This window comes from Aquarana catesbeiana, linkage group LG02, assembly GCF_042186555.1.
Source record: "Aquarana catesbeiana isolate 2022-GZ linkage group LG02, ASM4218655v1, whole genome shotgun sequence".
Lineage (NCBI taxonomy): Eukaryota > Metazoa > Chordata > Amphibia > Anura > Ranidae > Aquarana > Aquarana catesbeiana.
In genome coordinates this window covers 340781472-340807884 of record NC_133325.1, presented here as the reverse complement: position 1 = coordinate 340807884, position 26413 = coordinate 340781472, and the positions used below count along the sequence as shown (strand labels likewise).

General features: G+C 38.6%; 1 protein-coding gene across 1 annotated transcript in view; it reads left to right on the top strand.

The window, feature by feature from the left end:
- Window positions 1-26114, top strand: part of IMPG2 (interphotoreceptor matrix proteoglycan 2) — a 128064-nt gene extending 101950 nt beyond the window's left edge. Inside the window, exons 11-20 of the mRNA XM_073614935.1 lie at window positions 3624-3877; window positions 9100-9185; window positions 9582-11978; window positions 13246-13465; window positions 14631-14841; window positions 15480-15668; window positions 16222-16423; window positions 17604-17683; window positions 18767-18839; window positions 19256-26114. Of these exons, the coding sequence (XP_073471036.1) occupies window positions 3624-3877; window positions 9100-9185; window positions 9582-11978; window positions 13246-13465; window positions 14631-14841; window positions 15480-15668; window positions 16222-16423; window positions 17604-17683; window positions 18767-18806 (3679 nt within the window). The 3' untranslated portion in view covers window positions 18807-18839; window positions 19256-26114. The remainder of the gene's footprint in view (window positions 1-3623; window positions 3878-9099; window positions 9186-9581; window positions 11979-13245; window positions 13466-14630; window positions 14842-15479; window positions 15669-16221; window positions 16424-17603; window positions 17684-18766; window positions 18840-19255) is intronic.
- The last annotated feature ends 299 nt before the right edge of the window (window positions 26115-26413 follow it).

The window sequence follows — 26413 nt, the reverse complement described above, 5'->3', positions numbered from 1 at the left end:
CCGGCAGATCGGCTTCTGCTGTGAGTAATCTCTGATTCTGCACTGCCTAGGTGGCAGTGCAGAATCACGTATATATACATGATTCTGCACAGGAGGGTTGCCCTGTAAAAGTATATCTGCTATGGGTGTGTCACGTACCTGGTAGGTGGAGCCCGGAATGCAGGGAACGGCCTCTCATATACCTCCGACTCGGGAACCCCTGGTAGTGATGACAGGGGCTCGGGAGTGCGAAGGGGCACAAGTGCCTGACTGGAAGGCTGGAGCAGAGAGCTGAATCAGGTAGTCAGCTGGGAGGTGTCCTGTAGTCCGGCAGCAGGATGTAGACAGCAGGGAGGTGTCTTGTAGTCCAGCAGCAGGATGTAGACAGCAGGGAGGTGTCTTGTAGTCCAGCAGCAGGATGTAGACAGCAGGGAGGTGTCTTGTAGTCCAGCAGCAGGATGTAGACAGCTGGGAGGTGTCTTGTAGTCCAGCAGCAGGAGGTAGACAGCAGGGTACAGGCAAGCTGGGTCAAACACAAGCTGGCAGATCAGGTACAGAAGGTAAATCCGGGAGAGTAGTCAAAGTCCAGAAGCTGAGATCAGGGCGGGCAGAAAACAGAGTAGTCAAAGTCCAAAAGCCAGGATCAGGGCAGGCAGCAAACAGAGTAGTCAGGAACAGTCCAACAGGTATCAGGTAGCAAATGCAAGTAACAGGGCACAAGGGGTCTTCAGGAATGCTGTAGACCGGACAGCAAGGCAGCAGTGGAACAGTCCTCTTTAAATAGCCTCTTTGGTACGCTATTGGCGCTATTGCGCATGCGCGTACGCACGTTAGCGCTATTGGCGCTATTGCGCGAGCGCCGGATGGCGCTTCTGTGCACAGGCATTCCTTTAAAATTTAGTTTGCTGGGATATTTGCAAAAGGGCTTTTCCTGACAGGGTGGCCCAGAAGTGATTAAACTATGGCACCTAAATCTAGTAAATCTGTAGTTTATTAGCTGATGCTGGGGCTCATAGGAGTTGTTTTGTTTCCATGCACACTATTTATTGATAAGAGATTTCAAGACAAATCCTTCATGCGGTTGCCTTAGAGACGTAAATAATCTGAAATTGTACTATACAGTATATGCACTTATGCTGATATATCTGGGGTGTAGAGGGGTCAGAGTGCTGGGGGGATATCTAGGGTGTAGAGGGGTCAGAGTGCTGAGGGGGATAACTGGAGTATAGAGGGGTCAGAGTGCTTGGGGGATATCTGGGGTGTAGAGGGGTCAGAGTACTGGGGGGATATCTAGGGTGTAGAGGGGTCAGAGTGCTAAGGGGATAACTGGAGTGTAGAGGGGTCAGAGTGCTTGGGGGATATCTGGGGTGTAGAGGGGTCAGAGTGCTGAGGGGGATAACTGAACTGTAGAGGGGTCAGATTGCTGGGGGGATATCTGGGGTATAGAGGGGTCAGAGTGCTGGAGGGATATCTGGGATGTAGAGGGGTCAGAGTGCTAGGATGATATCTAGGGTGTAGAGCAGTCAGAGTGCTGGGGGGATATTTGGGGTGTAGAGGGGTCAAACTGTGGGGGGGATATCTGGGGTGTAGAGGGGTCAGAGTGGGGGGGGATATCTGGGGTGTAGAGGGGTCAGAGTGCTGGGGGATATCCAGGACGTAGAGGGGTCAGATTGCTGGGGGATATCTAAGGTGTAGAGTGGTCAGAGTGCTGTGGGGATATCTAGGATGTAGAGGGGTCCGAGTGTTGGGGAGTTACTTATTTGGGGTTGAGAATCCAGGGGTGTAGAGGTGGTAACAAGATAACAATGGTAGGGGGAAACCTGGTGTGTGTGTGTGGGGGGGGGGGGTTGGTTGGGTGGAGTTAGAAGTGCTGGATGTATATAAGATGTAGAGGGGTTACAATGTTGGGGGTATCTGAGGCCCTATCAGGCTGGATGGTGCCTCATGATTTTTATTAGCGGCCTTGTCTATATTTGTTACAACTGTCCTGAGCATCATTCTAGCAGATATATTATATGCACAGGACAGCTTTGTTACTTTATGTATGTAGTATTTTCCCACTGTTTATTTGCTGTACAGAATGATTGTTCATGTAGTTAAAGCAGAGCTCCACCCAAAAGGGGAAGCTCTGCTTGTCTTCCTCCTACCTACTTGATGTCTGTTTACCTGCGCTGTCTCCATTGTAGAGGCTCCAGAGCATTACTTTGCCCAGGGGCCCATGATGCTATTAAGATGGCCCTGTAATATGGTATAGATTCACCAGTTTTCATGAAGTATCAAATATTTTAGATAAGGCAACAGTAAAGTGACCATGTTGCTACAAAAATGTAACTTGCAAATAAAGATCAGTAATATGTACCGATGGGGAAAGCTACATCTCCAAACTTCCATATGAATGGCTGCCACTTGTGTGTGAGATACTGCATTCCGGTGTGTTGTTACTCCACTCCCTGTCTGCTTCATCATTACAGGACATGGAGGGTGTTGCAGCATCCAACACATCTGGAAGTTCCTGATCCCAAAATTATAAAAATGATGATGATAGAGATAGATGTTAAAGATATGCACCTTAAATACCAACCTTTGGTTGGTGTCACTTAGTCTCACTATGGAATGTTGGGAAAACTCAAGATCAAAATCTCATGAGAATCCACTCCTGTGCTGTGCATTCTCATGAGATTAAGGCCCCTTTCACACTGGGGCGGTGGGGGCGTCGGCGGTACAACAGCGCTATTTTTAGCGCTGCTGTACCGTCGTTCTTGCAGCGGTATTCGGCCGCTAGCGGTGCGGTTTTAACCCCCGCTGGCGGCCGAAAAAGGGTTAAAATCCCTCGTACAGCGCGGCTATAGCCGCGGTATTGCCGCGGTATAGCCGCGCTGTCCCATTGATTTCAATTGGCATGAGCGGCGAAGGAGCGGTGAATACACTGCTCCTTCACCACTCCAAAAAAGCGGTTTGCAGGACTTTTTTCACCGTCCTGCCACACTGAACAAACAGCGGAGGCTGTTTAGGGGCGGTTTGCAGGCGGTATTTTTAGCGCAATACTGCCTGCAAACCACCCCAGTGTGAAAGGGGTCTTAGGATCCCTAAGTTTCTCAGCATATAAGGCTTTTTAGGTGCAGTATGTGTAGTTTCAATGTGTATTTAGCTCTTTGCCTAGAATTTAGCATTAAAGAACAGTGTATGTGATAATATAGATATTTTCATGTTAAGTGCACAGTGTTGTGAAATATGGTAGTACTTCAGTATGAAGTTTGTTAGTTAATGCAGACCTAAACCTGCCTGTAATTGCAAAAAGCAGCTTTCCTGGTGCACTACTCCCAGGTGACATAGCCCAAAGCACTGAGAAGTGAATAAAGACTGCTGATGTCAATATTAACAATACAATACTCCGGCAGGTTGGGAAACCTAACATGCAGGACTCAGGAGATCAATGGCAGCTGCTTTTTTGATTTACTGAGATGTTTTTAAACTTTAGGAAATCTCTATCTATCATTGCTAACGCCTTACTAATGTTTAAAGCAGTCCTAAATTTCAAGTTTAAGTCCACTTTAAAAAAATATGTTTTCTTCAGTTCAATATTTTGGACAACTGTTGTCTTATATTTTGTCAAGAAATCTATTTATACATTTTGTTAATTGCAGACTTGCTATGGAAGTTCAGTATGCTGTCATTTTTGAGGGTGATTCAGATGCCATAAACCATGCTACTTTGGATCTTATGAATCTACATTCCAATAAAATTGAAGACACTTCCCTTCATTATATTGAGGACAATCCAACAGCTGTTTATACTGTCAGTAGCTTTAGGAATTTTATATTAGATGGTCTGAACAAACGGATATATACTGGAGAAAACACACTTGATTTTGACCCAGATTCTCTCCAGCTTGTCAATGGTAAGAAAGTATAAATTATTTTAAATTATTATTATTACTATTATTACCCATTATTGTAACTATGGTATAGCATTAAGAAACACCTCACCACAAACGGTAAACAAATATAACACTATAAGGGAAACATAATGGCATGTACTATATATTTTATAATAATTTTCTTAAATTATGAAATAAACTAAAATTATAATGGGTTTAGAAACAGTGCTGGTGCATAACATAATTAATAACAATCAAAAATAAAAATCATGCAGATTTTATAAATTGCTATCACGAAAAATATGTATTAACAAAAAACAAAACCCCTTTTAAAAACAGATTCCCATACATCAGCAAGACTCTGTCTAACTAATACATGAACCTAATTGTCATGTTGATCAGAGACCGACATTATAAAATTCATCAAAAAGTACTTCTACTTCTTAAAAAAGCCACTATTTTTAGTCCATCTAATAGTATATACAGTGTAGCTAAAAAAAAAAAAAAAACAACTTTTACTGAGGTAGATGTTTAACAGAAGTATGAAAGTATGAATGAGCTGTATCTTTCTAGCATTCATTTCGACTGACACAGAATCAAAATGAAAATAACTTTACAAGGCATCATGACTCCAAAAATTTAAACTGTGTGCATAAAATGTGCAAACAAAACCATAGCAACATGTAGCAAAACATGCAATGTAAGCATGTCCATCTACACAGACAGGCACATCAGCTAATATAGCACATGATATCAAGTGATATACCGTAGCGTGCTCAAATTATTGTGTCCACGTAGTTATCAGTTAACAACGTGATTGGATCACATCTTGTAGCAATATGTAGCGCAAGTAGAAAAGAGTTTAAATTGCCTTGTAAAAAGCATCAAAGCTTGAAGTAGCAAAAGCAATATGCATAAAAAGATCAAGCAAAGCAGTTGTAGCATACAGCAAAATGTGGTATGCAGTATAACCATGTCAGTCAGCTCCCCCCACACATATCCTGGAATATAGTAACTGATGTCAAGTGGTGTAGCATGCACCATTGGATGGTATGTACATAAAGGAGGCTGAGATCCAAAGTGATCACAAAAGTAAGTATCATGCCATAATCTTGTCCACATGTGAGGTAAATGGCCCCAATTACAAATATACTACTAATAACAGTTAAATTGCCCTGCTTTTAGCACCATACTGGAAACTTCGATCAAAGCTAGTATCCAGGCATCATAAGATAAGGGTTTATAACCTTCTAAGAAAGGCAGCATGGGGCAAATCGATACTTCCATCTCTCCTTGATTAAATAGATTGCAGATATCTAGCAGAACTAATCAGTAAAGTCAAGCAACAGTGGTTTTATTTTCTAAAGGCAAATAGACTGTACGCTTTGCTGGTGTAGTTGCACATTTTCCTGAGAATTGAATAATTGTGGTAAAGCTTCACTTTGTAAAGAATACCCAAACAGGTGCAAGAGAAATAAAAACACTGCATTTTTGCTTGCACTTGATTGGATGATGGAAATCAGCAGAGCTTTGTCGCGTTTACTAAGCTCTGGAGAAAATTATGCAAAGTGTACAGTCTATGTGCCTTTATTAAATCTACCCCAATTTGTCCATCTGATGTGAGATCATACAACAGGGCTTATTGTTACCACCACCATGTAATTCCATCTCTGAACACCTTAAATGAAGGGCCCACTGCTGAAGACTTCATTCATTACTGATTAATTCCACTATATATCTGCAGATATCTGAGTTAATCACATATTGTATACAGGCATACCCCACTTTTAAGTACACAATGAGGTTTATTTACTAAAGCTGGAAAGTGCAAAATCAGGCTCACTTCTGTATAGAAACCAATGAGCTTCCAGGTTTTATTACCACAGCTTAATTGGACAAGCTGGGGTTATAAGCTCATTGGTTTCTATGCAGAAGTGAGCCTGATTTTGCACTTTCCAGCTTTAGTAAATAAACCCCATTGTGTACATAAAAGTGGGGTATGCCTGTATCCTTAAGAAAAGATGGAACTCTCTATCAATCTAAGCCTATTATAATTTTGATTAAATTTGTATTTTGAGACTGAACCACTGGGATATGAAAAGTATGAAGAATATTATTTTTGTCTGATATGTATATTTGTTTTTATGTCACAGCAGGAGGGAAACATTTGTTTTCTAAATTGTGTTTATCTTAATTATAACTATAGCTTCCCATTAAAAGAATAGGTTTTGTAGCACTTATTTATAAATACATCTGCAACTTATAATTTTCTCTTAGTTCCCTTGCAAAGTCCCACAAATGCCTGTTATGCCGCGTACACATGGTCGGATTTTCCGACGGGAAATGTTGGATGCGAGCTTGTTGTCGGAAAGACCGACCGTGTGTGTGCTCCATCGACCATTTGCTGTCAGACTTTCTGCTGACAAATGTTTGATAGCAGGTTCTCAAACTTTCCACCAACAAAACTATGTTGTCGGAAAGTCCGATCCTGTGTACACAAGTCCGTCGCACAAAAGTTCACTCATGTTCGTGTAATTGTTGGCCAACATTTGTGTGACTGTGTGTATGCAAGACAAGTTTGAGCCAACAACCTTTCGAACAAAAATCCACTGTTTTGTTGGTGCAAAGTCCGATCGTGTGTACGCGGCATTAGGCTTGCCAGAAAAGTCCCCCTAATGCAGCTTCCTGTGATGGTGTGGTAATAGAGTTGCCACCTCATCCATTTAAACCGGAACACAAATGAATTACACAGGTTCTGAGACTAATTTAATGCAGATAAGGCACCAAGTGAGTTTAATTACCACATTAGTCAGCCACAGAACCTGTGCAATTAATATGTGTTCAGTTTCAGAGCCCTTTCACACTGAGGCGCTTGGAAACTGCCCATAAAATGCCAAGCGCTTTTGCTGCACTTTTCAGGTGCTTTTTAACCACTTTGAAGATGGGTATCTCGGTAACGGCAGCAGGTGCTGCCACAACCGAGGTATCCATCTTTTCAGGAGCCGGTCGTGTTTCCGATAATGGTGGTCTCTGTGGCAGATTCACCTCAAGATCACCGTTATCGGCGGCGGGAGAGGTGCCACCCCCCCGCCACGTCGGTAGCGCCGGAGGCAATCGGGACCTGTCTTGTCTGTGGTATGGAGATGAGTGAGGGGAAGATGGCCCCCACCCGTCTCCATACCATAGGAGGGCGGAAGCAATGTCATAACGTCAGCTCTGCCCATACGTCTTAAAGAGCCATTTTTTGTTGTCATTTTTTTAAAATGACAACATTTTTTTTTTTTTTGCATTTAAGTCCAAATATGAGATCTGAGGACTTTTTGACCTCATATCTCATATTTAAGAGGACCTGTCATGCTTTTTTCTATTACAAGGGATGTTTACATTCCTTGTAATAGGAATAAAAGTGATCCATTTTTTTTTTTAGAAAACAGTGAAAAAATAAATAAAATAAAGTAAAATAAATAAGAAAAAAATTTTTTTTTAAAGCGGCCCGTCCCGACGAGCTCGCGCACAGAAGCGAACGCATACGTGAGTATCACCCGCATATGAAAACGGTGGTCAAACTACACATGTGAGGTATTGCCGTGACCGGTAGAGCAAGAGCAATAATTCTAGCCCTAGACCTCCTCTGTAACATGCAACCTATAGAATTTTTTAAATGTCGCCTATGGAGATTTTTAAGGGTAAAAGTTTGAAGCCATTCCACGAGCGGGCGCAATTTTAAAGTATGACATGTTGGGTATCAATTTACTTGGCATAACATTATCTTTCACAATATAAAAAAAAATTGGGCTACTGTTTACTGTTGTCTTATTTTTTCATTCAAAAAAGTTAATTTTTTCCAAAAAAAGTGCGCTTATAAGACTGATGCGCAAATACGGTGCGAAAAAAAGTCTTGCAATGACTGCCATTTTATTCTCTAGGGTGTTAGAAAAAAAACAATATATAATGTTTGGGGGTTCTAAGTAATTTTCTGGCAAAAAAAAACTGTTTTAAACTTGTAAACACCCAAATCTCAAAACGAGGCTAGTCCTTAAGTGGTTAAGCACTTTTGAGGCGTTAGCTGTGCGCTTTTTTTTGAAGGTCATGTGACTCATTTCAATGAAGAAGGGCGCTTTTGAGGCACTTTTATTACTGCTCCAAACATGTTCTAAAGATGCTGCTTTTCAGGAGTTTTTTCACCTCCTCGCCAGTGCACCGCCCCAGTGTGAAAGCATCCACTGATTTTAATGGGAAGCAGTTGTCGTGAGCTTTTCAGATGCTTTTTTTAATGCCAAAGCACTTGAAAAACTCCTCAGTGTGAAAGGGGCCTTAAAGGGATGAGGTGGCAACGTGGTAATGATGCTGCGCTGCTCATGAACTCAGAGAAGCATTACCACTCTCATGTAGGCTGTATCAGCTTGCACTACAGTGGGATAGAAAAAAAACTGCAGGGGACATGGCTATTAGCATTGTCACTGCTGATTCACAAGCTTGTAGCTTGTTAGTCATCACCTGGCCATACCTAGTCCTGCCCAGAAAGCATCTGGATTGCTCCTGTTTGCTGAAATTATCCCACTGTCTAGGATGGGGAACAGGTGAGACACAGATAAAAGAGGATTTGGCTCATTCGGGGAATGTGAAAAAAAAACTTAGTTTATTTTATCAGGCTTGTGCATCACAGTGACTGGATTTGATATTTTTTAGACGGTCGTACAGAAACCTTTAGTTGCACTTTAATGGTAAGTGTCCCCATTAAAGGCTTTCATAAACATAGATAAAACAATGCAAAATAAATAACACATAGGAGAGGAAATGAATTTGGTACACCAAGAATTTATACCACAATCAATATGTCAATATTTTTAAAGTTATTGTAATAGAAGGTTATTCTTGAAATTTTGTGGTTATAGGGAAGTTCTCTTATATACAAATATTGATAGGAATCCAGTGGTGATGTGCCTGCATTTGGAACCCAGGTGCATAAGATAATCTTTAGACAACCCCATATTCCGCATTACTGTCATGCCTCCACTGAATACAATCCTGTATGCCAAAAATGAGAATAAACCAATGTATTGTCTTTATTTATTTATACGTAATAATACAGCAGCTATTCAAGAACACTGAAATCATTAGAGAAAAATAAATATTAGTAGCATTTAACATGTATCTGTACATTTATCTTGTAAACAGAATTTTTAGGTCACAGTGTAATATTCACTGACATGCATTATGTTTTTTTTTATTTATGTCTTTAGTAAAAATTGTTCCATCACATATTTACAAAGAATGGACATTAGTCACTGAAAAACCAGCCTTACCCATTCCTTCTACAGCAGATGTTGTAAGTATGTTACCTGTTGATTTATGATCCAACTACAGTTCTAAAAAGTACAGTACATGACTTGCTAGTTCCACACAACTGCTTAAAGAAAAAAAAAAAACTTTTAAAATATCTAACAGAAAGGATGCAAATTGTTTTTGTGCACCGACATTCTCACAAAATTGCACTTTCCCTAATTTTAGAGATATGATCTGTTGCTGTGAACAATAGTCATGTTTAATTCCCACAGTTCCCTTTCATAAAGATAGAGAAGGCTGATAAAATGTAAGATGTTACCCTTCCTTACTTTTTACTGTCCATGTATGTTAGTCTGTCACAATCCCATGTTATCACTTTATTTTTTTAGTATAGTTATGTTTTTCACACTCCTTTAACTTGTCATCTATGTGATTATAGAATAATGCACTGCAAGCTGAATGGCTCCCCACTGATTATTCAACTATAAGGAGAACTTATCCAGTGGAAGAAATTCATGACAATTTGGCTTCACAAACCCAGAATGCGTTGGAAGCAGAAATCCCTGTTGTTACAGAAGATTTTGTTTATAAAGATCACTCTTCTACAAGTCCTGAGTATATGCTTACTACGCAAGCAACTGCTTCAGACTTTGTGCAAAGTACATCTCTCCGCTCAGAGGAATCTTTAATATATCTAGTTACTGCTTCAGTACAAGACTCAGACATTCAAGAAGAATCTGGAGATAATGATATGTTTTTGTATACTTATACTACTATTGGCACCTCATATTCATCTGCGTTTGAAGATTTATCATTGTCTAAGGAGGACGATTCTATTACCACCACCCATCCTCCACCAACTGTTACTATTCCATCAGCTGTAGAGCACTATTCAGACATTGTGACATCTGCAGTAGCTGCAGAGGAGCCTGCATTAAGTGAACCTACTTTGAGTAATTCACCAATTTATTCTGAAAGCACTGAAGAAAATAGTGGCCATCCATTATCACAAGTAACTGAAGCAATTAGTGGCAACGTATTATCCCAAGTAACTGCAGCAAATAGAGACAACGTATTATCCCAAGTAACTGCAGCAAATAGTGACAACTTATTATCCCAAGTAACTGCAGCAAATAGCAACAACGTATTATCCCAAGTAACTGCAGCAAATAGTGACAACGTATTATCCCAAGTAGATGCAGCAAATAGTGACAACGTATTATCCCAAGTTACTGCAGCAAATATTGACAACTTATTATCCCAAGTGACTGCGACAAATAGTGACAACCTATTATCCCAAGTGACTGCAGAAAATAGTGACAACGTATTATCCCTAGTAACTGCAGCAAATAGTGACAACTTATTATCCCAAGTAACTGCAGTAAATAGTGACAACTTATTATCCCAAGTAACTGCAGCAAATGGTGACCACTTTTTATCACCAGTAACTACAGCAAACAGTGACAGCTTTTTATCACCTGTAACTGCAGCAAACAGTGACAACTTAATACCACAAATAACTGCTGAAAGCAAGCTGGACATTCTGGTAGAAGATAATTTACTGCCTACAAAATTAATCACTGAAAATAGTATTACCCCTGATGATGGTTCAGGCTCAGGATATGGTGGATTGTCCAAAGAAGAAAAACCTGTGACATGGACAAAAACGACAGTGGAACCCCTTAAACCCTTAAATGAACAATCAATAGATATAGATTTAATGGAGGTAACAAGAAGTTATGAAGATCTTATTGGAGAACCTTTTACTGATAAATCGGTTGATCAGTATATAAGTTTGGCTACCACTGAGGTACTCTCTACTTTGAGCCAGGGCTCAAAGGACATTGAGATTTCTCCTAGTACAGTTATTACAGAAGAAATTAAAAATCAGCCTGTCCTGTTGGAGACTACAGCAAACCTTTCACCTGTATTGTCGACTCCAGAATACTTGAATTTTCAGCTATCTGTGCAAACACCACAACCTTCAGTTACAAATGGGAATACAGTTACCAAAATAGACAGCCACTTTGATAACTCATTGGAAAATTTATCTTCACATACTGAAGACACTACTAGTACTGCTCAAACAGCAGAACCACCATCCCATACAGACTTTATAATGGACTATAATGCTACCATTACAAAAAGTTCTATTTCTAATGAAATAGAACCATTACAACCATATATCCCTGTTCAAAACCTTAGTTCAGTCCCAACATCTAATGAAAATAGCAGCCAAACTATAACCAGTTCTGACAAAAATGTTGTTTCGATGTCAACAACTGATCTTAATAATGACAGTTATTTGTATTTTACTTCAGTGCCACCAAGTAAACCACAGGATGAGCTGTTAAATACCATCCCTAGCTTGGATATAATAAAGACACATCCAAACAGTGACTCTGAATCTGTAGGTGAAGTCAATATACCTAACATTATTCCTACGATAGACAGAGGAGAAGTCATTTCAGATCTAGTGCAGTCTGAGTCAAGTCCAAGTGGATCATCTGTAGTCCCAACAAGTCTACTGATACAAGATGCAGGGGTCACAGTTGATGTACAGGACATTTCCCTGGAGTTAGATTACACAAGTACAGTTTATTTTCACCCAGACATGAGTCCTGAAGAGAGAAGCATGGTGGCAAAGAAGGGAGACTCTACAGACTTGTCAGGTGTAATCTTCTCTACTCATGAGAGTGGCATGAATGTTTCTACACAGAGACGAGCACTTGTGGTGTTTTTTAGTTTGCGTGTGACTAACATGATATTTTCTGAAGATTTGTTTAATAAACACTCTCCTGAATATAAATCTTTGGAACAAAGATTTCTAGAACTGGTAAGTTTTAACTCTAAATGATATGTTACATGATTGTGATTTATAAATGTTGAAATACATTTATAAAACGATGTAATCTAGAAATGACACATTTTTTTTAAACTGGTATTCTGAAAGAGTATTTCTGAAAGAGTATTTAATAACATTTGTTGGATCAGTATGTAATTGTTTTAGAATATTAATCAAACTAGAACTAAAGATATTTAAAATGAAGGTGGAGTGGGGGAGGATGGTATTACCCAACACACAGCTGACTTCCTGTACTCAACAGATTTAGGTGCACAGACACTACCATCTTTTGCTTAATTTGTTTTAGCACTGTAATACCATGCATTTAAGTTTTTGTACATTTTTATGAAATTTTCTGAAATGTTATTAATTGCTCCTTCACATAATGCAAATTTTTATTACAAGAATAGCTGTCCTTTTAGGAGCTTTTTTTGCACCTCTAGAAATGTTTAAAGTGTAATATCTCCAAAAATAGGATTGATTATTTGGACATTAGGTAAGCTTTAATTGGCCTTTTAAGCCTGCATTTATTTTTACTTTTCATGTTTGCCTTAAATATTCATATTTTGGACAAACTGAATATAAGTTTTTTTTTGTGCCTATTTCTATTTTGGGATGTTTTTCTGCCTTTACCTCTTAGGAGATGTCCCTTCAACCTGTCTTTGCTAGATATAAGCCACCAGTGAGAAAAACAGTCATCTGGATGTTTTGTTACACTGTTTGCAAGCTGTAGCAGCAGAGTGGAATTATAATTAAAGTATATTACGTATAATACTTTTCTTTTACAGAATAACTGCTTTTGTTGGACACATTTATAAGATATAATAAGATTGTTAAGCAATTATGCATTATGTAGAATTACCATTCAGACTGTCTTAGGCAAGCCATTGAATACCTGAAAGCCCCTAAATTTCACTGTAAATGTAGTTCTCTTTCAAATATGGAGCTACTGCATGATCTCCTTATTCTCATGTATCTCTTACTTACTGTGCATTTTTGGCAGTGCATGTTAAATGGGTTTTTATTTTGTCTCCAAGACAGAAGCTGGTAGGAATCTAGAGTTTATTTATTACTAATGTGTGCAGTTTTAGTAGATTAATCTAGTTTGTGTGCTTCGATATAAAGCCTCTGCTTACTAAGTCTTGAAAAAAAAACATCTGCTTACCTAGTCTCCTGCAGCTATGCAGTTCACAAATATAGAAGAAAAGTTGAAAAATGCATGTTGTACAGACTACTTTTTTTGTATTCTTTGTTTCAGCTGGTTCCCTATCTGCAGTCCAACTTAACTGGGTTTCAGAACCTTGAAATAATGAATTTTCGAAATGGCAGCATCATTGTAAACAGCAGAATGAAGTTTGCAAAACCTGTTCCACGCAATGTTACAAATGCTGTTTACATCATTCTTGAGGACTTCTGCAACACAGCTTACCATACTATGAACCTAGCCATCGATAAGTACTCTTTGGATGTTGAATCAGGTATTGTCACAATAATTACAAAGTGACTGATAAGCTGTAACTTCATTTAATACTTGCAGAATCACCAATATCCATTATTCTAGCAAAAGTTTCTAATGCCGCTTCTCTCTGTCCCTATATAAGAGAGCCGCAGGGAAAAGGCAAACGGGTCTGGGGTAGCGGTTGACTGTAAATATCTCACATGGCAAATTTCTAGTTTTATGTGGGTGTATTTAGACATACAGATTGCCATTTAATCTTTGAGTAAAACCTAGTAATGATTGTTGTGTGGTTATAGGTGTCATTAATTATAGGCCGTTTTCTTTTTTTTTTCCTCTAACAATTCCTTCATCTAGGTCTACCAGAATCTGAAATGTCATCGTTAGTTTGACTGACCTTTTAAATCATTCCTCTAAGGCTCATCAGAATGGAATATTTTTTTTGGACATTACTGTTTATAATAGGAAAAACTGTTCTCAGTTGCTAAGAATAATTTCCATTTTAACTTTGTAACCATAGCTTTCATTTGAAAATCCTTATTTTCGTTGAGACCAGTTATTAGAGTCTGTGTGGGAGATTTATTATAATTGGTGCACACAGAATCTGGTGCAAATGTGCAACCAATCAACTTCTAGGTTTTATTGTCAAAGTTTACTTTAACAAGCTCAAGTTAGAGTTTGATTGATTACTATGCACACTGCGCTAGGTTCTGTGTGCATCCGTTTTAGTAAATCTTCCCCTCTATATTTCTATCAATCTTCTTCATGTAATATATTCCTATATTTTCTATTGCGCTGCTGATGGTGGGTTTTTTTTTTTTTGCTTATCTGTGCTTTGGTATAGCTCAAATGGCACTGACTGATTAAAATAGGTACAAATACAATATTTCTGCTGAGAGACCAACTCTAGCCAAAACTTATTTTGATTTTGGATAGTATCTCTCCTCATTATCTGTCCCTGTGATACTAGAACAAGAAATTAGGTAAAATAAGTGTTGCTGGGACAAGATGGATAGTAATTAAAACCTAAACAAGATTCTCACTCATTCTACTGAAATTTTTTTTTTTTTTGCTGTTTCACCCCATCAGTGGGAAGTGAGTGGGAATTTTCAACAATAGGCACATGCCTAAACTATGTGAAACTCATTAAAACTGAAATGTATGTTTTCTCTCCTTTGCATAATCAGGAGATGTAGCTGACACTTGCAAATTTCAAGCATGCAATGAATATTCTGAATGTCTCATTAACAAATGGACTGGTGAAGGCGAATGTGTTTGCAACCCAGGATATGTAAGCGTTGATGGCTTGCCTTGTCAGAGCATTTGTGATCTGGAAATAGAATTTTGTCAGAATGATGGCAAATGTGATATTATTCCTGGACAAGGAGCTATTTGCAGGTAACATCCTAGATTAGAAATAAAATATTTAATATGTTTATACAGTTTAGAGATACTTAGGTAGACCAGTGACACCAGTTTTTAATCTAGGTCATTACATTTCAAAATCTACCATATTTAAAGCTGAACTCCAGGCACACAGCTAAAAAAAAAGTTGTTTCATATGTCAAAAAATTTGTATATCTATTTATCCAGTTTTGAGATTCACACAACACAGTCTTGTATGGCAGGACAGAAGACCTGAATTTTCTCTGCATGATATTTCTACCAACTTGCTCTCTATTGGGACATGAGTACTGCAGCACTCCAGACTGACTCCTTGTGCTTCTCTTTCCCTCTGCCAGTCTAGGCTCTGCTGTACAGGGACTGTGAAGCTGGCATTTGTAAATTACCGCATTGTGACCTCAATTAAGCTCACCTGTGTGAAAATGTAAATTTTACAGTAATAGTGCACCAACATCATTCTTTTGTATGTGAACTTTATTAATGATAATAGGAGCAAGGACTGCTAAATTGAAGGATGTTGAATGCTCAAAGTTAGTATTTTTTTCAAGTTTGTCTTGGTTACCTTTTAAAATTGAACACATACATCCATGTATTTTTTGGACTGTAAACACAACTGTTACCTTTTGTTTCAGGTGTCGTGTTGGAGAAAACTGGTGGTACCGAGGAGAACACTGTGAGGAATATGTCTCAGAACCTCTTGTGGTTGGCATTGCCATTGCTTCAGTAGCAGGTTTTCTTCTTGTGGCTTCAGCTATTATATTTTTCTTAGCAAGAACACTTCGAGTTCAAAGTACAAAGGGAGATTCTGAGGAATCTGGCGGGTGAGCCTGTTTAATCAATTTAATCCAGATGCTGACAGACATGGCAGATGTACTGTATATATGTATTGCATCTGACTCTCAAGAATTAGACTAACACTCTGGACACCATGTCTGATACCCTTGTAAACAAATTTCTTGGTGAGTTTTTTATAGTAGGTCTCAAAGTCTTTCCTCCACCCACCCCAATTTCTTGGGCGGCTTGGAACTGGCATGTAGAATGCGATAACATGTGTGTATAGCCAATTTGTACACACATACTATGGCCAGTTTCCTTACCAACATGTCTTTGGAGCACGGAAGGAAATTTAAATAAACTCACATAAACACACGGGACATTTACAAACCCTATGCAGATAGTGTCCTGGCTGAGATTTAAACCAGGGCCCCCCACTAAACCACTGTGCTGCCTGCTTGGCAAATACATGCAGATTATATGATTGGAGACCTGCTGCATGCCCAAATACCTTTAAGTAACATGATAGCAATACAAATAAGACTATTGCATTTTTTTTTATATCTGTAAACCAATGATTGTATATTTTTTAATCCTCAGGAGACAGACTGATAGTTTGTCATCTATTGAGAATGCTGTGAAATATAACCCTATGTATGAGAGTGACACCACCGGTTATAGTCACTATTATAAGCGATACCCACAGCTTCCATCGACCAGTTCTACAAGTCCAGAGACTTCTGCAGACTTCAGCAGTGAAGAGATCAGACATATCTATGAAAACAGTGAACTCACGAAAGAGGTATATTGTATGGCAAAAACTACTTTGTTTTGGTGCTTTCTTTGTGAGAAACTTGTTATTATGTATATTAGTGTAAAGACGAAGTATTGGCCAGCTTAAATAAGTTGCACCCTCACTGGAATTTACTAGCTGAAAACTTTAGAGAAGCACTGTGAACTTTTCCATTCAGGACAAGTGACGGTGTCATTGTATAATGGTCCCCCCTCGACCTCCTATACTCCTTGCCAGCACACCCCTGCTGCTCCTTCCTCTGCTTTAGCCAGTGACAATTCTGTTTTTTCTGGGTATGCGGGAGCATGTGTCCTTTTCTCATAAAGTAGTACACAAGTCTAGCAGCCAATTGCTAGGCTCAGGCACTTTGACATGACAGAGGGAGTAACATTTTCACTCCTATTGTGTTACTATAGCTGACACTGGTGATTTTAATGTTGGTTGCAACAAAGGAAAGAGTGGTGGAGTAGCAATGGCAAGGTGAGTATCAGTGGCTTGGGAAGCTCTTTGCAAAGACACTGTCACTTTTCCCCGAATGAGCAAGGTGACACTGTCTCTTTAAAGGAGAACCATACATACTTACCTTACCCTAATGCATTGCTGTAATGTTGCAGCTATCCTCTGCCGGGCTTTAAGATAGAGAACTGAGTGCTCACATAATCACTGATCTCTCAGTTCTCTATCTTGTCAGAGCAGAGAGCAGTGACTGTCAGTCACTACTCTCTGCTCTGCCCTTGCAGTGCTCACTGGAGTTCTGGGTTGGAGAGGGGGCAGGGGCAGCTGGCTTTGGCTTTCAGTCAAGTGCTGAGAGTCAAAGCCAGCTGTCAGTCAGGCATCTGGATGGATCCAGACAATATGGTTGGAATCCTTCCAGAGCCTGGAGTGGCTCTGTGATGTCAATTGACTGCAGGCCTTAGCACTTAGCAAGTAGGTGCATTCCTGTCACCCACAAGAATAGTATGCCCAAAAAAAACTTAGCCATACTTCTCTTTTAAAAATGATTGAACTATAGGTTTAGCAAAGAAAAACATTAATAAATGCCATGTGAACTGATTTCAAATCCATGCTTAGAACAGTTGTTCATGACTATTTATCCTATTCATTTATAAGTATTTCACAGTAATCACAGTGGTCCAGCAGTAAAGTGTGCCAAAATTAACCTTACATATTTTTGACTAAATATTTATAGGAAATTCAGGACCGGATAAGAATAATAGAGCTCTACGCAAAAGACCGTCAGTTTGCTGAGTTTGTGAGGCAACATCAAATGTAAGCTATTCATCTCATCATTTGAAATATGTCTGTAAATATGTTTTTAAACTTTCTATGTTTGATTTAATTTTTTACAGTTTATGTAAAAAAACAAAAAGGATCGCTTAGGCCTTTTAGCTATACAATATACAATGTAGAACATGCCAACATTTATACCTCAGAAGAAGAGAAAATAAAATGTGTTCTGGGTAGTCATTGGAAATTGTATTGTATTCTAGCAGTCCCAGTTACAGTAGGTCTATGTTCAAGTTTACATACAAGCTATGAGGACATCCATTCCTAGATAGTAGATGAAGCCCATTAATATTAGATAAAATATCTTTACAGGCCTGCTGAAATTCTGAATCACAAAAACAATTTAAACTTGTAAAGGAAGAAATAGTAAAATTTAACTGATTATCGAAAAGCTGTTACATTAAAAGCCAATAGTACCTGGCTGTCATACTGATCCATTGAATTAAATAATTTCTGATTCACTTACCTGAAACTAATATGGAGGCATGAGTTTTCAATGTACTGGTTGTTTGCCACATGTTCCAGGAAAGGAGGAATTTGAGCCATAGACAGGCAACTAACACTTTTAGGAGGTAAGCAGTGGCAACCTACATATTCCTCCCAGTATAGGATTCCTTTAAACTTGCAGTAACCCATTGGCCTCATGAGCACCACTTGGTTCTGCCATAACACACTCTTTTAAAAAAACATAAAGAACGCCAAAGTATCAAGGATGTTAAAGATATTAGATAGCAATAGTTTGTTTAGGAAATTATTTGGTTGCAAAAAGGTCTGTTTTTTTACCAGATGCACATAGCTATACATATATGTTTGCTTCTTTTTATTCAAACTATTATTGACCGTAGATAGCAGATATTGACCAACAACTACGGTACTAAAATCCACAGCAACACAAAACTTTGGATATGTCCTTCAGCTGCGTTGTTATTGGGATGTATCGCATCAACAGAGTTACGCCTAATATTACAATACAATCTGTATTAATATAATATTATAACTTGTACCTTAAACCTTGTACCTTGTAACTTAAATCCATTGTAATCTGCTTTTTTTTTAAATTACCAGGTCTGTGGATAATGTCAAAAAAGCCAATCCAACGAGTTAACTACTCATATTTCCTCATCTTACAGAAAAAAAGGTAATATTTTGTTATGGTAGAATAGATTTTCTTACACCCAGACACATATATTTTTTATATACTGTATGAGCCCAGTGTTGTATGTAATGCATGAATGACATTGTGTAAAAGGTGGATTTTTTAATTTAGCTAGTAATTTAGAAAATATTGCAGCTAAAATTTAATACAAGGTAACAATCACCCAACCTCCTTTAATAATTAAAAGACAGCATTAGCATTAAATGGGCATATAACACAGCAGTAACTTAATCCTATGATTAAGTTCGGCTTATTTTTTTTAATAGTTAATCAACAGTAAATATACTTTATAAAATGGACTGTGTGCTGTATTCAAACCATGCTGCTCTTTTCATAATCTGGCCTAAATATCAGTTCTTTTGTGTAACAAGAATGTGTTTGCTTTGTTCCTATTACAGAGTGAAGTGGAACGCTATGAGGACCGGAGGAAAACATTTTGCCATTACATTAGAAATGTGTTACCTCATGTTGTATTCAGAAGAAATGTATTCCCAACTGTACATACTTTAGTACTAAAATAGGACATTTTGAAGACTGTATCAGATTACTTTATATGAAGATTGTGAAGAAAATTATTATTGTTGAGTTTTTTTTTTTTTAACAACATTGTTCTACTATCAACTTTTGTATATTTTATTTTCTTGTATTGTGTAGTTGTTTTTGCAACCACAGTACAGAACCTCAACATTTCTCCAATAAGTTATATGTAACTTTATACAGAAACGGATGATCGAAAGATCTGCTGCAGTCAAGATTGAAACCTGAGATTGATTTAAATTTAGTTGGTGGCAAATTCAACTGCATTCTGGTTAATATCTTGGGGTCTCCAGTGACAAGGAATCCCCACCTGAATTCCCAGTGCTGTAATCATGATATTCCCCATTGCTTGGGAACTTTTCAGGTCTATTGCAACATGACTGACAATGGCTGAAGTATAAAAGCTGAAGAAAAGAGGATTGGAGTAACTTATTACAGTGAATCAGAATGTCTGATTATGGAATTATGTGTGTTTGCTTATTTTATGTAAAACAGCTGAAATGTATGTGTTCAGATGAAGTGTTAATTCTGATTGAATGACTAAATGTAGAATTCCTAGAGATATTTTTGTAAGGTTCAAGGACTGTTTTAAGATAATAATTGATTTGAAATAATTTTAGGTTTTGGAAGATGATACATACAAAAAATCAGAGCAAGCATTGTTAAATACACATCTCTAGGCAAAACTTTTTTAATTTGTTTAAAAAAGGGTGAAAGGTTTAAAGCCTCTGTCAGTTCTTTATTTCCATCTGGGTCCCCATTGGAAAGCTTTCCCTCTACTTTCTGCCAAGACAGGAAATGGTGAATAATCTCCCTAATCAGGATGTAGGCAAAAAAATAAGTACCGTATTTATCGACGTATAACATGCACTTTTTTCCCCTTAAAATCAGGGGGAAATCATGGGTGCATGTTATACACCGATCCCTGCTGTCTGAGGGAAGAGGAGCGAGTGCCGCTGAATTACATAGAGCCGCAACCTCCTGTGTAACCGTGGCTGTGAGTGACGGAGCGCCAGGTACACAGGAGATCATGGCTCTGTGTAATTCAGATGTTCTTGCTCCTCCTCTTCCATTGGAGACACAGGGATAATCCAACACTGGCGAGGCAGCAATGATGGGAAAGGTGAGGCTGCAGATGGGCACCGAACAGGCTGCATTGTTTGTCAATTTATAGGCTGCAGATGGGCACTGAACAGGCTGCATTGTTGGGTAATTTAATGGCTGCAGATGGGCACTGAACAGGCTGCATTGTTGGGTAATTTAATGGCTGCAGATGGGCACTGAACAGGCTGCATTGTTGGGCAATTTAATGGCTGCAGATGGGCACTGAGCAGGGTGCATTGATGAGCTGTGAACCTAATTTTGTTTCAAAGTTCTCTATTTAAAATGTAAGTTTTTTTCCTTAAACTTCCCTCCTAAAATCGGGGTACGTGTTATACGCCTGTTCGTGTTATACACCGATAAATACGGTATATTTTTAGTAGAATAAGGAAGGGTTAGATTTTCTTCCACTGTTTTAATTGCTTTCTATGCCTTTCTATCCTGAGGACAACTGCTTCTCCCTTTTCTTGTATACATGTCACAGAGATAAAGTAAGTGAGGGAAAATTTCCCAAGGGGGCATATACAGAAGTATAAACACAGCAAAGACTGTAACATTTTCCCAGTCCATCCAAAACAAAAATGTATTTTTAGTTGGAGTTGGGCTTTAATAATCCAAGGCCATAAACAGGGAATAGTGGCAATTAATATTCACACTAAAGTCTTGAGATTGAAGTTGCTTCACACAGACAAATTTTCTGCTACTGAGGGGTAAATGTATGGATTGGTATTCCTGCTGTGGGTCAGTACTTGTCCCTCATATATACTCCATCAAAAGATGCCAGTTTGGGGTTGATTTATTAAAGGCGTAAAGGCTGTTCACTTTGTATGTGCATTTGCACTCTGCAAGGGAATTATCCCCAGAGCTTAGCGATCGAGGTGAAGCTCTGCTGATTTCCATCACCCAATCATATGCAAGCAAAAATTCATTTTTTTTTGTTTGTTTTATTTTTCTTGCATGTGATTGGGAATTCTTTGCAAAGTGAAGCTTTATTACATTTAGACTGTAAGCTCCTTGAGGGCAGGGACTGATGTAAATGTACAATATATATGTAAAGCGCTATACAAGTACTTGCAATAATCTAAAAATAAATTTACTGGGCTCTGGGGAGAATTTGCTTGCAGAGTGCAACTTCACCTGCAAAGTGAACAGCCTATTCGCCTTTACTAAATCATCCCCTTTGTTGGATCGGGGGCGGAACATAGTGCATATAAAGCAGGGTGCATAATATGTTGCCTATTATACAAGACACTTCGTACAGAATAATGAGCTCACTTAACTATGACATTTCATGGCAAGCAAAACCCCTGAAATAAAGATGGTGTTGTGCCACACTTTATTAATGTTGGCATGTTGGAATGCATCCTTTGTAATGGAAATTTCAGTTGGAAGACCTGGTACCATCATACACAAGGATGTGAAATATATATTGAAGAATGAAGAATATTGAGATAGAAAAATATAGACACTGGTAATTTGATGGAAAAACTTTGGAGTATTAAACTACAGAACGTTCTCTTGAAATATACGTGTAAAGATCTATAAGAATGTATAGTATTGTTTTTTTGTTGCATACTTGTCGCTTAATTTCAGTGGCTATTGCGTTGTGTTCTTTCATCAGCCAGGACCTTCTTTCTCTTCACTCTCTTTCTGCCCAACCCTATTTGTATTTTTTAATATTTATTTTTTTCTTTAAAATTCCCTTGCAGTATTCCAGTATAGGCAACTAGTAGCTATGACTCCGACCCTTTTAGTGATAGAAGATGCTGCTGATGGAAATCTCCTTATCTGCCTTTAAAGGATAAGTGCACTTTACGACTAGTAATTATTTGGGGCCCCTCTCAGTGCAGGTCATTTTGCTAATAGCGTATAATGAACTAAACCATAAGGCTCTGGTGATTTTTCTGTACGACCTACCTGCCACACACAACTTCTTCTTCAAATATGTTCAGCCACCCAGTGTGCTCATTGCGCTTAGGCACTGTGGGCTCCCTCACTTACGAACAGCACTATGAGAAAATGCACCTTTACCACTAAAATAAACAGAAGTCACAGAATACATGCAGAGTTGGTGCACTGGCCAGCTGTAATGATTTTTAAGATAAGGGTGTGCAAGTAAAGTAAAGACCACTGGAGCCCTGTAGTTCAGATAAGTATAAGCTTTTAGCAAAATGCTCAGCAAGGGGAAGACATAAAAGTGCACTTACGTTATTAGCGGAATTGAAGCTGAAAAAAATTCTTAGGGGATACAATTTTTTTGTAGAAGGGACTTTGGGATTGATTTACTAAAGACGTATAGACTTAATTTTGCAAATGCAATGGCATTCTGCAAGGTAATTTCCCCCAAAGCTTAGTGAAGAAGGTGAAGCTCTGATTGACTTCCATCATTCTATCATGTGTAAGTAAAATGTAGTTTTTTTATTTTCCTTGCTTGTGTTTGGGTATTCTCTGCAAAGTGGAATTTTACCACATTTACTAACTTTTGTGGAAAATTTCCTTCCAAAGTGTACCTTCTCTTGCAAAGTGAATAGCCTATTTGCCTTTAAAGTGGTTGTTAACCCACTTTCACAAATTTACATACTCAGTTCTGTCTCTTAATACAGTGCCCCCCTGTCTCTTTGTTTTATTAAAAAAATGCCTCCTTTACCGTATCTCATGGAGGCTCCCGGCGCTCATGTGACCGGCCGTGTCTCCTCTCTGCCTGTCTGACAGAAGCAGCGGGAGGGGCCGCGATTCCCCCGCTGACTTCAGCGGGATGCGAGGAGGAGAGTGGATCGCTGGTAGCCGCCGTGAGATATGGTAAAGGAGGAATTTTTAAAATAAAGCACAGAGATGGGGGGCACTGCATTAAGAGACAGAACGGATAGTATACAGCTAAATTTGTTATTCCTGCAGCAGGAGTGGCGGCACTGCCACTAGGTGACACACAGAGAGGGGAGGGGGGGGGACAGAGGAGGACACACACACAGAAGAGCAGGCTGCGGATGATGGAGGCACGTAAACTGACCACGATGTCAGGGCTCAGCAGCCATGATTATTGTGGTCAGTTTACATAGGGGAGGGGAGAAACTGGCAGTTACAGGGGTCCACATTACACAGCACAAGCACTGTGCTGTATAAAATGCTTTAAAATGCTTTAAAGGAGCAGGATCCATTTTTTTTGTGTTAACATACGCTTTCATAAATCAACCCTTTGTCCATTCTGTCAAAAAAAATTACTTTTCCTATTTTTTAAATCAATTTTATTTGCATGTACATTGCTTGAATCATATGTGCAGCTTGCACTCTCCTCAGAGTGGGAGGAGGGTGCTGGGTTAACTTTAGCATTTATGTATAAAACTTCCATCATTAGTAGCTGCTCAATGGCTGAAAATCCACCAGATTAGAAGAAGAGAAGAAGAAGAATATGGAAGGGGCTGCTAGCAAAGGGAAAACTGAGGGAAAAGTCATAATGCACCCCCAGCATAGTAACCCTCATTACATTCAACTAGAATCTATCTCTACTGTTCTACTATGGTGCTACTTTTTTGGATACAAAGAACATACAAGATGAACTCTCTATAAATCAGCTTTTGTTTTTGCAGTTCGCTGCTTGGTTATATACTTTTGAATATATATAGTTCCTGAACTCCCTTAGCTCTGTGCTGTCTAGCTGGGGGGGGGGGGGTGTAGATTGTTATGGCAGAGCTTATATATTATTTATCACTTTAATCAGGAGAGAAAAGTACAAAGGAAGTGGACACAATGAAGCTTAAAGTATAACTAAAGGCAAACGTTTTTTTTTTCGGATAGATTGGAGAGGGATTAGAACACCTGTCCGTTTTTATTGATGTCTGTGCCCCATTAAGGAGATTCACTTTCAATATCTGTCCTGTTTACCATTGTCGTTGAAAGTGAAATGAAAAGAAAAGAAAATCACACATTTTCGGCTGTCCCCAAAAAAGTAAAAGAGGGGAAATCTTCCAATGGGGACACTAGTTCTCATGACCTGGGGGGGCCGAAGGAATTCCCTTATTTGCAGGGATTTCCTCTCACTTTCTGTTTGGCTATGAGACAGGAAGTGATGGAAAATCTCCTCAATGGAACCCAGATGGTGAAATATAATCTGACAGGAGTTGTAACCCTCCATTGCTCTATCCAAAATGAAAAAGAACGTTTTGCCTATATTTCTACTTTAAGCAAACATTATTCATCCCAAGACACCGACAATTTTAAACTAGGGAGTTGCCCACAGAATGGTACCATTCACAGTTACCATACCCTGAACTGTGAGGTGAAGGACAGGGGGGTGTTACTGAAAAGAATTAGAGGTTTATACATTTCACTTACAAAATAGGGTGAACTTGAGGGGATTTTGAGAGAGGACCTGAAAGTTAAAAATGTATGGGAAATGGAGAAAATGAAGGTTCTGACTCTTGAAGAGAAAAAAATTATTAACCACTGAAGCTAAGTGATAAGTAACCTTTAAGGTGTGCCTTCTGCATTGGTAAACATCTCTTTTGTTTTGTATATATAGAGAGTGCACTTCATCAGGAACTTTCATTTGCAATATTTTAGAATCTAATACGGGACTTTCTACCATAAATAACTCCCCACAACACATGCAGATGATAATTTGTTTTATACTCCTGGTTTTCTGAAAACTAAAAAAATGAGATAGAATTTCACCTTCAGCTCCAGCAGCCAGAAAGCCTGAGATCAAATTGCATTCTTTGGTAATGTAGACGCTACTATATCTGTTAGGGTGGACTTCAGTCCATCAAGTAATGTACATAACAGTAGCATGAAGTTCCCACTGCCTTTGCAAAGGGGATTATGGGGTAGAGCCTGATGTTAATATAAACGTTGTTCCAAACCATCTGATTAGGGACAGTTGTGTTTAAAATTGTGATTTTGGTTATACAATTTAATCATTTGTTGTTGGGTGGGCTTTCATTAGTGGATTCATATATTTCTAGTTTATTTCGTATCATTTAATATACCAAGTTGATTGATCGATCAACTTGGGTACAACCAGCCTGCTTGATTCTCTTGTGATTATCGCTAGCGGCTGCTATAGCTGCTAGCAATAATCACTGTTTTCTCCCAGCGGGGATGGCTTCCCCTGCCCGCACCCACTGGGAGAAGACAATTGCTGATTCCCATTTCAACACTGTCTGTGTTGATGGGGGAATAGTGCAAATTTCTTTCCTGCAACCTATGATTGCTGGAAAGAAATTCACACCATGTATGGCCTGCTTTAGGCTTTTAAAGCCTGAGTTATCATTGGTTGCTGTGGGTTTATTTCTTTCATTATATTGCATTTACACTGAGTCATATCTAAAGCATTTAAATGCCATAATTCAAAGTAAATGTCATTTAGTATGCCAGCTAAACATCCAGGCCCACAATATTTAAATACGTAAGCATGACATACAATAGATGCTGTATATAATTTTAGTGTAAATGATGGCAAGCCAACCAGATCCTGCAACTACTTGATGAATGTCACCCAATGGCTTATTCAATAGTAAAGTTTTCTGATGTCTTGTTACAAGGTTGTTTCAATATGTATCTACAACATGCTGAATTGTTTCTGTTTTTGTATTTTGATATTTGTTTTAAATATATTTACTTACTAGGAAATTGTGTGTGTTTCAGTTTGTACAACTAATTGAACATTCTGACTTGTATTTAAACAAAGTTCAAAACTGTAATAATATATACTACATAATTAACATGAATTTATTAATTTAAATACATCTTGTATTTAAGGTAAGCGGCTAAGCAAAGGCGAGAATAAAGAGAGAGTAAATATCAGTTAAATATTATGTGAAAATGTAACAAATATGTACAAGTTCTTAATAACTGCAAAAAACGTTTCACCACATTTATCGTTTTTTCCATGGCTCAGCCAGTTTTGCGTAAAGGAGATTACA